Source organism: Culex pipiens, chromosome 3 (genome assembly GCF_016801865.2).
Source record: "Culex pipiens pallens isolate TS chromosome 3, TS_CPP_V2, whole genome shotgun sequence".
Taxonomy (NCBI): Eukaryota; Metazoa; Arthropoda; class Insecta; order Diptera; family Culicidae; genus Culex; species Culex pipiens.
Genome location: NC_068939.1, coordinates 29238211 through 29252288, shown reverse-complemented (window position 1 = coordinate 29252288; position 14078 = coordinate 29238211). Strand labels below are relative to the sequence as shown.

At 38.8% G+C, this 14078-nt stretch overlaps 1 protein-coding gene and 1 pseudogene across 1 annotated transcript; one reads left to right on the top strand and one right to left on the bottom strand.

Annotated features, from left to right (window-relative positions):
- Positions 1–6629: 6629 nt before the first annotated feature.
- Positions 6630–13830, top strand: LOC120426220 (uncharacterized). Its single transcript, XM_039590942.1, has 5 exons — positions 6630–6797; positions 10617–10805; positions 11264–11339; positions 13084–13442; positions 13652–13830. The coding sequence occupies exons 2-5, from the start codon at positions 10638–10640 to the stop codon at positions 13763–13765; spliced, it is 717 nt and encodes a 238-aa protein (XP_039446876.1). The 5' UTR covers positions 6630–6797; positions 10617–10637; the 3' UTR covers positions 13766–13830.
- Positions 6877–8214, bottom strand: LOC120426218 (putative odorant receptor 83c; annotated as a pseudogene).
- Positions 13831–14078: the final 248 nt, after the last annotated feature.

The window sequence follows — 14078 nt, the reverse complement described above, 5'->3', positions numbered from 1 at the left end:
ATCAATGAGACATGATAAAATTTATTCAAGCGAAATTTAGATTCGAATATCCTTGTGCACCTTCTTTAAAAAAAATTAAAAAAATATTTTAAAAAGATTTTGAAAACACACTTAATTTAAAAAGTGTAAAAAATATACATAAAATCATTTTCAGTTCGTTATTCTTAGAAATTCAAAGTTTATGAAAATATATATTTTTGTTCCCAAATTTCTTGACTCAATTTTAGACATTTTTTAATATTTTTAAAATATGTATTCTTAGTATGAATTATTTGCCTTTTTAAGAATTATTAAAAAAAAACTTTATCACTGAAACGTTGTTCTGGAAAAATACCTTAGTTTTTGCTTACATATATTTAAAAAAAAAAGAAAATAGAAAAAAAATCGATTTGAAGTAAACAGTCTTTTTGTACAATTTAGACAACAATCAAAGTTATTTTTAAAAATTTCCCAATTTTACGATAAGAGTTAAATGCAAACATGAAGAATGTTTTTATAATATGTTTAAATTTGATCTCAAGATTTTTTTTAATTCAGACAATCAATTTATTTATTTATTATTTATGAACAGCCTTAAAGGCCGGTCAAAGAACTATTTGGAAAAGCCGTCGCGGGCCGGATGAAATGGCTTCACGGGCCGGATCCGGCCTGCGGGCCGGACGTTGGGCAGGCCTGTTATAAGCAAACCCCTTATGTTTATATATCAAAATTTTTGTAATTAACTACTCTACAACTTTGTAGAACATTGTTATACTCTAAAAAAGAACCCTGCAAAGTTAGAAAAAACACGAAATTTTAAAATGAAAATTTTTGTTCTAAATGAAAAAATGACCCATCTGGGTCAATGTAGATTCGAAAAGAACATTAAATTTCCCATACAATGACGTGTTCCAAAAAAATTTACAGTTGAGTAACGGAAAATGGCAGAGTTTTTAAAACTTTTTAAGTGATTTTTTCGATGAAAAATACGTTTTTCCGGAATTCTGAGTACGCCATCAAACCGGGCGTCTAATTTTACATAAAAGTTCCTTTGACACAAAATTTCTATTTCATCACCGTTTCAGGCTGCCAATTATTGAAATACAACTCTTTTTTCGCATGCTCAAAAACGGAAGGGGTCGTACCGCACCTCCGTCACGAGGTATCAAAAAATGGACCTCGGATTCGTGATCAGGGACAAAAGTAACCCCTTAGGACAAAGTTTCAAGCAAATCGAAGAGGGGTCGGGGCAACTTTTCCCGATTTCGTGTGAGTTGGAAGAGAATTACCCACATCTTAAAACACGCTCCAGTTATGTGCATCAAATATAACGTAAAATCTGGTCAAAATAGATGTACTATCACATCAGACGTTCTGCATCACTTTTCCAATAGAAATTTTGACATTTTGTGTCAAATAAAATGTAAACTTACATCATAATCTCGTTTAAATAATTATTTTTCATGTCGAATGGTAAATTCCGTTAAATGCAACAATCATTATTTTTTAGACTGCAGAACTTTCGTCGCAGGGTCAAACAAGTAAAGGATCAAGCAAATTTGAAGAGCCGTTTCATAATGTTGCAAATACCCAACGTCATTTCCTAGATCTATCAAATGCAGCGACGGATTTTTGGGTATTTGCTTAAAATCTTCATGTTATGACGTACTTGGCAACACTATTCAGGCGGGATGATTTCAAAATGGCTTCCCAAATGGAACCACGAGGTTGTTGCGGAGCAACACTGTAAAACACAAAACTAAATGCTCCCGGTTTGTCCAGTGTTTCCGAGCTCTAGCTGGAAAACTGTACTTTATTTTGGATAGTAATTCCAACTTGAGTAACATTTGCCAAAACTTCTGATGTTTTGATGTGAAGGAGCAAAAAACAACAGATGGTTTTCATTTTAACGATTCAACTATACATTAGACTGGCTCGTCGTTAAATGTAAAAATTCAAATATGATCAAATCAAACCAGAACAAAGTTTTTATGATGTCTTTTGGGCCTCAAAACAACCCCTTAAAATTTGGGAGCGATTGGTTGCGTCCACACTTTGCGCATTGCATTTCAATTTTGTATGGGATTTAGTATGGAAAAACTGTCTTTTTTCATTTTGATTTTTATCTTTTTCATTTTCCACTAATGTTTTCAAACCAATAAATAGCGTTAAAATTGAGAAAATTCTCTTAAAACTTTCTCGAAGAAAGTATTGTGCTATCTTGCTCCTGTCAAAAGATACAGCGTCCTCAAAACTTGTCTAAAACGTATTTTTTCCCATACAAAATTGAAATGCAATGCGCAAAGTGTGGACGCAACCAATCGCTCCCAAATTTCGGGGAGTTGTTTAGGGGCCTAAAAGCTGAAATTCTGAAAATTGGCCATCTCGAGCCATTCTACTATACATTTAATTCGGTGAACTGATTGAGCTCTACTATGAATTCATACTGTTTTGTATTTAAGTGGTGAAAGTGATTTCGTATGAAACAATCGATAAAAAATATTACTTTGTCCAAAACACCAACATTTTAATTTGCAACCTACGCCTTCTACGACTAATTTTGTCAATAGAATTAGAAAAAATCTTAGAAATATGTTTTTTTCTTGAACGTAGCAATTTTAAGCATACGATCCGATAAAACTTAAATATCTGCATAACTAATATCTATTGTTCATTCGAAAATAATCCAACTATGAGCAAAAGTGTCAAAATACACTTTTCCAAACACAAAACTTTATAGCCCGCCAGCCTATCGAACTCCCCTATGGTTAAGTGAGATGGCTTAAGCGCCACTCCAGAAGGAGACCATCCACCTGTTTGTCGGTTTGCCCAGCCGTAGAGACCTCTCGAGGGGGGTTCAGTAATCCCGTTTCGGGACAGGGAGTTCTGTGGGGGTGTAAAACGCGTCGGAGGTACTCCGACTAGCGTACCAAGCCACTACCCAGGAAGGGTAGCTGGAAAAGAAACCGGAAACGGACTGGAGACCTCAGGGCGTGTTTCATCACCTGCGGCCTTCAACAGTTCACCTGAAACCGTTCTGCCAGAAAAATAGCCAATGGTCCAAGGGATTCGGAGCCCTGACTCCAGTAGAAAAATAAAGTAAAATAGAATAAGGAAAGAAAATCTACATTTATTTAATCGGTCGCGAATCAAAACATGAGTCGACTCTCTCGGTCACCCTAGCATAAGTGTTTGTTTTATAGCTACTGTGTGTCTAGGTTAAGTGCAGCAGGAAAAACATTTGTAGTGTTTTGTGTTCGTTTATTTACAGTGAGTCATACATGTTTTCGTACGTACGATTGTGTTTGCCGGCGATCCTCCCCTCTTCCTTTCCCTGAGATCCTGTTACTTCATCCAAAATCTACCGTGTGTTTGTCTTCCTTCTTCTCTCTTCTTCTTCCGGTTTAGGTGTGTGTGCTATGTGCGTTTTATGTGTTCATTTTAGGCGAGTCGGAACAGTCTCGACGCGCAGCGCCGCGCTACTTAGTTGGTAAGGTTGGTAGCGGGCGAAAAGGTGTGGGCCATGGTCTTACCACTAGTGCATGCTTTACTCACGGTTTGCGTTCGCTGTCGACGATCACGTGGTCGTCTTGATACCTGTTCTGCTGCTGCTGGTTTCGAAGAAACTCTGGACGGTTGCTCGGTTGGTGTTTTGCTGCGGACGGCGTCTACGACGTCATCACTTGCTGCTGCTGCTGTTGCTGCTCTCCGGTTAGCACCGGACGGGACTCGAGCACGTGGTGGGTCGCACCTGCGAGGGAACCTCGACGACCTACTTTTGAAGATCTGCTGCTGCTGCTCGGCGGGAACGCCGGTTAGGTTGCCCTCGTCTGCTGCCGGTTCGTGTGTCCGCCTTCGAGGCCGGACTTCTCTCTCAAGGGTTAACCTTCTTCGCCCACGTGGTTTCCTAACCAGGTTAGGTTGATGGCGGTTGGCGATCGCGATGGCGGATGCTGATCGCGATGGCGGTTAATTCAAGGACGCTGCGGTGACGGTTGCTGCTGTCCTGTTACGGCGTGGCCGTACAGTTCCGCTGCCTAGCGCGGTTTGGCGAGCGCTGGCCTTCGGCGGCGTGGGCGTTGCGGCCGGATCGAAGCGGTAGCTGGTCCCCGGTAGATCGGGCCGTCTTTGACGAGCGTGGCGGTGGATGCAGAGCTGGTCATGGGGCAGATGTTAACTTGGCACTCGCACAGGTGACCACGAGGTGGTCAGCGCACTTACCAGGATTTCTGGAACGCACATGCACACGGTCTTCACACACGCACACGACACGGCACTAGAACGATCTACTAATCTCGCTAAACTAGCTAATCAGGGAAAGGACAGAGAAACACATTACACTAGAGATAACCTAAAAAGACAAACTCATGGAAAACTAGAAACCTACAATTTAATCACGAGACGCGCACAATCGAGGGCCACTGGTGCCTCTTCCGCGGAACTGTTAAAAGTGAACCGTTGGGCGCGTCATCAGAACGCCGAGACTTATGAGAGGCTTCAGTTCCGAATTCCGTTCCCTCTCACGGTTACCCACCCTGGACAATAGCTTGTCATTCCCCTGGACCGCTTTACTACCTCCGCGATCTCATCACCCCCGAACCGCGAAAACGCGAAACTCTTCGCGAGATTCGTGCGGCTGGCTCTCCCCGATCTCCTGTGCTGGCTCACCTCAAGAGCAGAGTTTAAACCACTCGGCCATCTGGTTGAACGGGAAGCTTTTGGGATAACTGGCGCAAAAGGTACTCGGCATTTGAGTGACCAAAGGAATGAGCAAAGGTCACTCAGCAAGAAAGCTCTACTCTGCGGCGTGTACGTTTAATACAGTTTAAGTATTTTTACTTCCCAATCATACCGACTGTACTTTTTAATCCATATGTACTCGTTACAACTTTCTGAAAAAAATCCAAAAATTTTCCTGGTAGGTTCTATTTTACAAAACACCCTAATCGTGAACCATCGTGTCAAATGTAAACATCTACCAACATGAGCAGGACAGCCTACTTGTTTAAAAATACACATTGGCCCATTTACATTGTTTTGCTAGAATTAAATAATCGATCAGAAATGATTTGTTTGAATTGTAATGTTAGAATCACCATAGTTTTATCAAAATGAAAACATTATAAACTTCCAAAAAAATCACAACCCGAGCAGACGGAAATAACTTGGGAATAACATTTATTGATATTTGAAAATACTAGGTCAATAAAATTTTATGTTATTTATAACAAGATATGTTATTCGTCGTTATGATTTTTTTGTTATTGGATTGTTATTGTTATAACAGACTAATCACATCTTTAGTTATTCTTCGAACAAATCTTTGTTATTATTTTTTATTATTTTAACAACTAATCCGATCATCCCAATAACAGTTGGCGGTATTCTTCCATAACAAAAAATGTTATTCCAAAGTTGTTCTGGCTGTCAACCAATATTAGACCAATAACATTTTTTGTTATGATAACATAAACTGTTATTAAACTCTTATGCAAAAAAGGATTTTTCGAGAAGATTCCATAACACTTTCTGTTATTTTGACAGTACCGTCAGTGGGGGTGACATTGGGTCTTGGGGGTGAGATTGGGTAAAAATGAATTTTTACGGATTTTACCATTTCTCAGGTTATTCTCAATGAAACTGAATTCTGTTAAAAGGGTTGTGTAGGGGACATCTTAAGATGACTTCGCTGAAAAAATCTCGTTCCTAGAACAAATCCTGTCATTTTGGCAGCTGTCTAAAGTTGAGGTACGTTTTTGGCCAAAAATTGCCTCTCAAAAAATCATTGTTCTAATATTTTTGTTGGAATTGCTCGAAAACTATCCAAATGATTGAAAATTTCTACTTCAAACATTGTAGCATGTCAATACGATTCCCTCGAACAAGAAACACTGTTGGATAACTTGTTTTTACCATATCGTTGTATTTGAGCATCACTTTAGTTTCATTTGACCCAATGTCACCCCCTCTAAGAGGTGAGATTGGGTCAATTTTCAAACTATTGGCATTTAAGGTAGTGTTCATCAAAATCCACCATATTTTGGGAAAATGTCTAAGAACAAATCTACGTTGAAAGATTTTCGATGTTATTTAAATTGTTTTTGTTATTAAGAAATTACCAGAGGTGTATCGTTTTTTGACCCATAGTAACCCCTACTGACGGTATTTGTTATTGAAATGGCATGAATTTTGTTATTACCGTCTGCCCGGGAATCGCAAGAATTCATTACTCTGAAAATTGTCCACCTTTTTACAAAATCAAGATTTCCTCGAAACACTTTCGCACACTGTCAACACGCTTCTGCACTTCCAAGGATTCACTTTGTAAATTGCTGCTGCTGCTGTTTTCCATGCCACCGCGTATGACGCTGTTAGTGAATAAGTGTGTGTGGTGTGGGTGGTGCACGATAAGTATTATTTACAAAACAGTAAAACGTGGAAATCGTAACCGTCACCGCTCGTCAGAAATGGCAAACTAACACTGCACAAATACGCACACACATGTTGGGGTTGGGGGAAACACATTTTCAAGTCAAATATTTGTGCTGGATTTGTCCCAACTTTTACACCAACACTGCCACGGATGTAGCAGTTTTTCCTGGTGTCAGTCAGGTGAGGTTCACCTGTTTTTTATTGCAGTAAAGTTTTTTTTCCAGCGTGAAAGTTACACTTTTACAGGATTTTTATGTTTATTCATTTGATTGCAATGTGACATTGGATCGTGGCTGTGTGTGTGATAGTGTTTGAGTGTTATTTCTACAGTTGTGCGCAATTATTTTCATCAAACGGCCGTAAACGTAATTAATTTGAGTACACAGGTAAGCGAGTTAGGTTGATTATGAAAAGCGTTTTCCTTCTGTAGCTTAATTGCTTGGGTGTGTGCTTAGAGTTTTTATGTTCTAACCAACAAAAGCAAATAGTGCCATCACAAAGTTGTAGATGCTTCTCATGATCGACTCGTAGCTCTCGACGTCGAGCGGCCCGATCTTTCCGATGGTCAGCGTTGGAGCATTCTGAGCTGCTTGCAACATCAGTGTCAACTGCTTGGCCTCTTCTCCCGGCAGCTGGTACCACTTGATGTCATACAGAGCTTCGGTGAGCTTTTCATTCTGAAAGATAATTGTGATCATTGTGAGAAATTGAGATGTTTCTACTGATTTGTTACCTTAATTGTAATGACCGTTCCCAGCAGACAGTTTTGCGTCAGTTGCATCAGCAGAAACACGCTGAAGAAGGCTGCCATGTGGTCTCCGGTTTCGTAAATCGCAACGATCGTGCTGATGATTCCCAGCACGATGGATCCGATCCTGACCAAAGCCATAAAGTTGTAGCGATCTTCCAGCATTTGCTCGTACTCCCGCAGCAGTTGGTGAAGCTTTGCGATGCGGATCAACTTGGTCCGGATCACCTTCTGATCAGGTTTGGTTTGCTCCGTCGATTTCGTTAACCAATCCGTCCACGTAGGCAGCAATCGGGACGATCATCGCGATAAACAGACAGTCGATTCCCACGTATTTGCAGTATGCGATCGGTATTATGAACGCGTGCAAGGCTAGGTTCATCAGAAACCCAACCGTACTCCACTCATCAATGCCCGGAATCCGGTACAGAAAGATGAACGACTTCGTGCCGGAAATCAACCCAACGATAAACGGCGCCACCAAGATGAACCCGTTCGATCCACCGTACGACCCAATGATCATCTTCTGCAGGAACGTCGCAACCTTCAACAGCTTTGCCATGCGCGGTCGGTTCGTCAGATTTTTGTTCAGCAACTCAAAAACCTTCGTCGACTTGCCCTGCAGGTCCTTGAAGTTGCTCGGATTGGTCACACTCTGCAGCATCACGTGGAGTCCCTGCACCGGGAAGGTCGCGTACGGCAGAATCACCATGACCTTGAGCAAATCCGCACGTTCGCGCCACATAAAGTACACGACCTGGATCGTGGCGAAAAGAGTCACGACCCAGGGCACCAGCGTGCGGCCTCTGATTCGGTACCGGGGATCCAGCACGTTCATCCCTATGAGTCCGTACAGACGGGAACGGTTAGAGAAGATGCGATCGAACAGCTCCCGGGCTGGGTCGGAAAATGCTGGTTTGACCACGGTCACTTGCGCCATGTTACAGCGTTACTCAGGAAATGAGGCTCGTTAGCAATGAAGAGTCCTATTTTAATTATTAGCTTGAGTTTATGACAAAGAACTAGTACAAAGCTGGGATTTTATGCATCTGTCAACTTCCTGTCGGAGACAAACTACTATTATGACTTAGCATATATTTTTAGTTATTTTAATTAAATTAATAACTACTTCGCTGGAACATGACGTGCAAGTTTCTTTGTTTTTTACAAAATACTTAATCAATTTCTTATAATACATCATATATATGTAAAGAGGTCAAATTAATGTAAAAAAATCGAAATCTGACACATATCTATTTGATTAAAAATCGGCCTTATATTACTCTTGACAGTATCATCAGAAAAAACTCATTGACTGAGAGAGCCACTGTAACTGTATACAACTTGGATATTGGGTAATTCTCTACTAACTCACAAGAAATCGGGAAAAGTTGCCCCGAACCCTCTTCGATTTTCGTGAAACTTTATCCTAAGGGGTAACTTTTGTCCCTGATCACTAATCCGATGTCCGTTTTTTGATATCTCGTGACGGAGGGGCGGTACGACCCCTTCCATTTTTGAACATGCGAAAAAAGAGGTGTTTTTCAATAATTTGCAGTCTGAAACGGTGATGAGAAAGAAATTTGGTGTCAAAGGGACTTTTATGTAAAATAAGACGCCCGATTTGACGGCGTACTCAGAATTCCGGAAAAACGTATTTTTCATCGAAAAAACACTAAAAAAGTTTAAAAAATTCAGCCATTTTCCGTTACTTGACTGTAAATTTTTTTGGAACATGTCATTTTAAGGGAAATTCAGTGTACTTTTCGAATCTTCATTGACCCAGAAGGGTAATTTTTTTCATTTAGAACTAAATTTTTAATTTTGAGCAACTCTCTACGAAATCGGCCGATTTCGACCATTTTTATTTTTTGTATTTTTTTATTTGACTCAAACTTTGTGGGGGCCTTCCCTATGACCAAATAAGCTATTTTGCGTCATTGGTTCACCCATACAAGTCTCCATACAATTTTGGCAGCTGTCTAAACAAAAATGGTACGTACATATTCAAACAGCTGTAACTTTTGAGTGAATTTTATGATCAATTTGGTGTCTTTGGCAAAGTTGTAGGTATTGTTGAGGACTTTTGAGAAAAAGTAGGTACACGGAAAAAAATTGCAGATTTTTTAATCAACTTTTTTTTCACAAAAACTCAATTTCCCAAAATACGTATTTTTTGATTTTCGAGATTTTTTGATATGTTTTAGGGGACAAAAATCCGCAACTTTTGAGCCATAGAGAAACATGGTCAAAAAATCTGCCGCCGAGTTATGAATTTTTGAAAAAATAGTGATTTTTGGAAAAAATCGAAGTTTCATGCAAAAACAAGTTTGACATTATTTTTTAATGCAAAATTGAATTTGCAATCGAAAAGTACTTTACACATTTTTTTGATAAAGGGCTCCGTTTTCAAGATATAGCCACCGAAAGTTTGATTTTAGCGAAATATTTGCAGTTTTTCAATTTTTAAAAATAGTGACCTTAGTGACCATTTCTAAAAATATATTTTTTGAAAAGTTCAGAAAATTTGCTATAAAATTGTCTAAGAGACATTGAAGATTGGACCTCTAGTTGCTGAGATACAGCGGCTTAAAGAAAAAGAAACACGAAAATTGAAGTTTTCCAAGTCTCACCCAAACAGCCAACCATTTTCTAATGACGATATCTCAGCAATTAATGGTCCGATTTTCAATGTTAATACATGAAACATTCGTGAAATTTTCCGATCTTTTCCGTTTGTATCTCTGGCTCAAAAGTTGCGGATTTTTGTCCTCTAAAACTTATCAAAAAATCTCGAAAATCAAAAAAAACGTATTTTGGGAAATTGAGTTTTAGTGAAAAAAAAGTTGATAAAAAAAATCTGCTATTTTTTTTCCGTGTACCTATTTTTTTCTCAAAAGTCCTCAACAATACCTACAACTTTGCCGAAGACACCAAATTGATCAGAAAATTCACTCAAAAGTTACAGCTGTTTGAATATTTACATACCATTTTTGTATGGACAGCTGCCAAAATTGTATGGAGACTTGTATGGGTGAACCAATGACACAAAATAGCATATTTGGTCATAGAGAAGGCCCCCACAAAGTTTGAGCCAAATAAAAAAATACAAATAAAATTCATTTCCGGTTTTGGTAGAGAATTGCTCTTTTAAAATTTCGTGTTTTTTCTAACTTTGCAGGATTATTTTTAAGAGTGTAACAATGTTGTACAAAGTTGTAGAGGAGACATGGATAGGATGAAATATAACTAGCAAATTAACATAAAACCAACTAGCCTCCCCCAGAAAGGAGAAAAATAAACAAATCAAACAAAGGACCCTAACAGAATTTCGTTGGATCATCGCGGAGTGGGGCATGTTTTTGGGGTTGTAATTAGGCTATTCGAGGTTGATTCATCATCTTTTTTGTAACTTACCTTTTGTTCTACATCAGCGCAGTTTCCCTCGCATTTTCAGAATTACATCCCGCACCAATAAATGGCCATCAAACTGCTCTTTCTGGCGGGCTCCATCCTGCTGTGGCTACACTGGCTGCCCGCGACCGATGTGGCCAATTCGTACTCCACGGTCATGTGCCACCGGTTCCGCAACGCTTCTCGGGCCACCGTGTACGACTTTGTGACCTACAGTGACCTGGTCGACAAGGTATGTAGGACATTTACCGCTCTAAGTCCCTATTTTCGATCTATTTGGGTCGAAAATGGGAACAACAGCCTTTCATACCGTACTTTTTATTGCTATTGTTTCCCCCGAATTTCAGCTTTATTCCTTCAGCACTTGTCACTTGTGCGCACACAAAAATTTCGAGCCGTTCGAAACCGTCAAGTTTGAAGAGGTGGCCGGCAGTAACGGGGACCGTTTTTGGCGGTGCGATTTACTGCCAGTGCTGCTGTAAAGTGCCCGACTGCACTCTTCCTCGTTGTAAAATAACATTTCCACTTTTGGGAGGAAAAATATTTGCTTTATAATTCATCGCTTGACCCAGATTACGAAAGGTCCTGGCATCGGTTGTAGGCTTGGTTTGTTGATTTTTTTCAGTTGAGGTGGAAATTTGACCTGGATTATTTTTTTGGCCCTCGCTGCACCGGTAATTTATGCTTCAGTGGATGAGTGCAGTGTCGTTTGTTGCTACCGACCAGAAGCCGTTAGGAGTTGGAAAGACTTATAAAGTTGTTGTTGGTAAGTGGTTGTTGATGAAAACTCTTCTTTTTAAAGTGTTTGAACTTATATTTAACCATCAATTTGGTCGAATCGAACAGTATTCTAAATATAGACAGAAGTTTCTAGAGTACCGTAAAACGGGGTGACTTTGATGGCCGGGGATGACTTTGATAGGTTTGCGATTTTTCCGCAAAATGAAGATTACAATTAAAATACGTAAGGAATGGTTTAGAAACATACTGACCGTGGTAGAGAAGTGTTCAAAGTACCTCAAGAAAAACTTTTCATAAAATTTTGACAAGTTTAAAAAGTTAGTTAACTATAGTTAAGAAAATGTTGATGAAAGTCATTATTTTATACTTCTCAAGGTGTCATGATTTTCTCAATGAAAATGATTTTCAATCGGAAAACGGAATGCATTTTCGGATTCTTTGGACAATTTTCCACTAGAAGAAGGTTTAAAAAGTTGTAAATAATAAATAATATGTGTTTTTGAAACACAATTAAAAAAAATCTCCAAATTTATAGGCAATTTCAGTTGATCAAATTTCATGTATAATGTGAAAACTTGTGATTCGTGCTTCGAATTCAGTATAAAATGCAATATAAATCGATAATTTTATAAACAAAACTAGTTTTAACAAATTTCAGGCAAAATTCCGACTATTTAACAATTTTACCTAAAATTTATATGTATTTTGCTAAAAAGCTTATACACTTAGTTAACTAAATATAAACATTGATTTTGTTTTGCTTAAGAACTATATCAGCTACTTTAGTGATGGTACATTTAACGTACAAATAAAGTTTGAACATCTGAAATATGATTTTAACAAGAAAAACTATGACTATCAAAGTCACCCCGGAATTAAAACTAAGAATTTTTAACGTAACTATTTTTCGAAACATTATTAAAAAAAACTTTTTTTCCGAAATAGTGCTTGGACTTTGTTTGGCCTACCAGTACATGTTTTAAAAATAATAATCATGAGAAAAACCTTACCTGTTGGAAAATATTCTAAAAACAAATTAAAATCCTATCAAAGTCACCCCGGTTTACGGTACATGAAAGATTCAAATTTGGAAATCGTTGAACAAGTTCAGTTGTTCTTTGAATGTTATTGCACAAAACATTGTGCAAAAACATATCTTACATGAAGGATGAGCAATTGTTCCTATTTGCCCCTTGTGGTTCATAGTTTGACCTTATATAAACAAAAACTAGGGCACACAACAACAAACTTGTTTTATTTCTGTTATAAACAGAAGTTCCAGCCTTTATCTTTTGAAAAAAAAAATAACTTATTAAAAAAATCAGCCCTGTACAACAAGCGATAATCCAAGCAGGACGAGCTGTTGCACAACCAGGAAGGAAAAAAATGTTCAGGTGGTTATGTTACAGACATGACCAGTATAACAAAGAGCACTTTTAATAAAAAATAAATCATTTTTCATGTCTGATATCAAAAACCATGAATCTTGAAAGTTATATTGCCCAAACTTCAATCCATCCATGAGAGGAGGTTGTGGCAAAATCGATCCGAGGAACTTTTACATTTATGAAGAATAATATTATTTTTTTGCTAGTTTTTTAGATACAAGAAATACGAATTGAGGTTCTAACGTCCGTAAAATTAAAATAATAGAAACCAAATATCCTAATAATCCACACAAACAATATATAAACAGTCACTATTTATTATAATAAATTGTATTATGTTAAATTAAACGCTTTGAAATTCATAAAATACACACCCCCCAGATTCTGCCACCGTGGTCCACTTCACTGTCACCGACCACATACCGGGCCACCACGTCGGGCTGGAATCGGCCATAAATCTGCTCTGGCCGCGGTTGGAATTATGGTTCTTTGCCAATCCGGCGGTAACCAATGCCACAACCACCGCCAATGGCACCGGTGCGGACTATCGGTCGTCTGGGCAACGACGCCACCACCTGGCAGAGGAGGAAGGGGGAACCACAAATGTCATTAGTGGTGATGCGGAACGCCATCATCATCAGCCACGGCGTCTGGCGGCTACAGCAGCCGTGGATGGCGGCCATCATCGCAGCAGTCTGGGCTTGAAGTTTTATTTCAAGCATAACTCATTTTTATTTCAGGTGATTATGGGGTGTTGAATGAGAGGGGGGAACTGGGAGGAATTTTGGGATAATTTTTTTCGTATTTTTGCTGAGGTTTTGGACTCTTTTACACATAGATTTCAATATACTGAAATAAAATTTAAATTGTAAAATTTATTAGAAATTGTTTTATGTCATCAATAATTTTTCTTAAATATCTAACATATTCATTTTAACTCTTTTCTCAGCACACTCTTGGCCCCCTGCTACGACACGTGTTCGGACGTCATTTCCGGCGATCGCTGCGGCATTTGGACGCCATCTTGACCGAAATGGAAGCTCATCGTGTGCTGTACTCTTGATGGATTGGGTTTATTTTAGTTGTAAAAGAAAATAAAACAAGAATCATATCCATTCCGCCAGTGGATTCTCCGTCGGTCTTTGAAATCTTTGAAGAATTGGCCCAGCAGTCACGTTGAAAATCTGCTGCAGAAAGGTGGTTGCCATCTGAAATGGTTTCTTTTTAAAGTTTGAAGTTGTTGGCCTACAGTTGGGTTAATTGCCTTAAATAAATTCACCGCGTTGTCACTAACTAATGATGGATCCATCGGAATGCACAAAACATTAGAGCAGTAGAGAACGGTTGGAAGCTGGAGAGGTTCTGACTGAAAATGT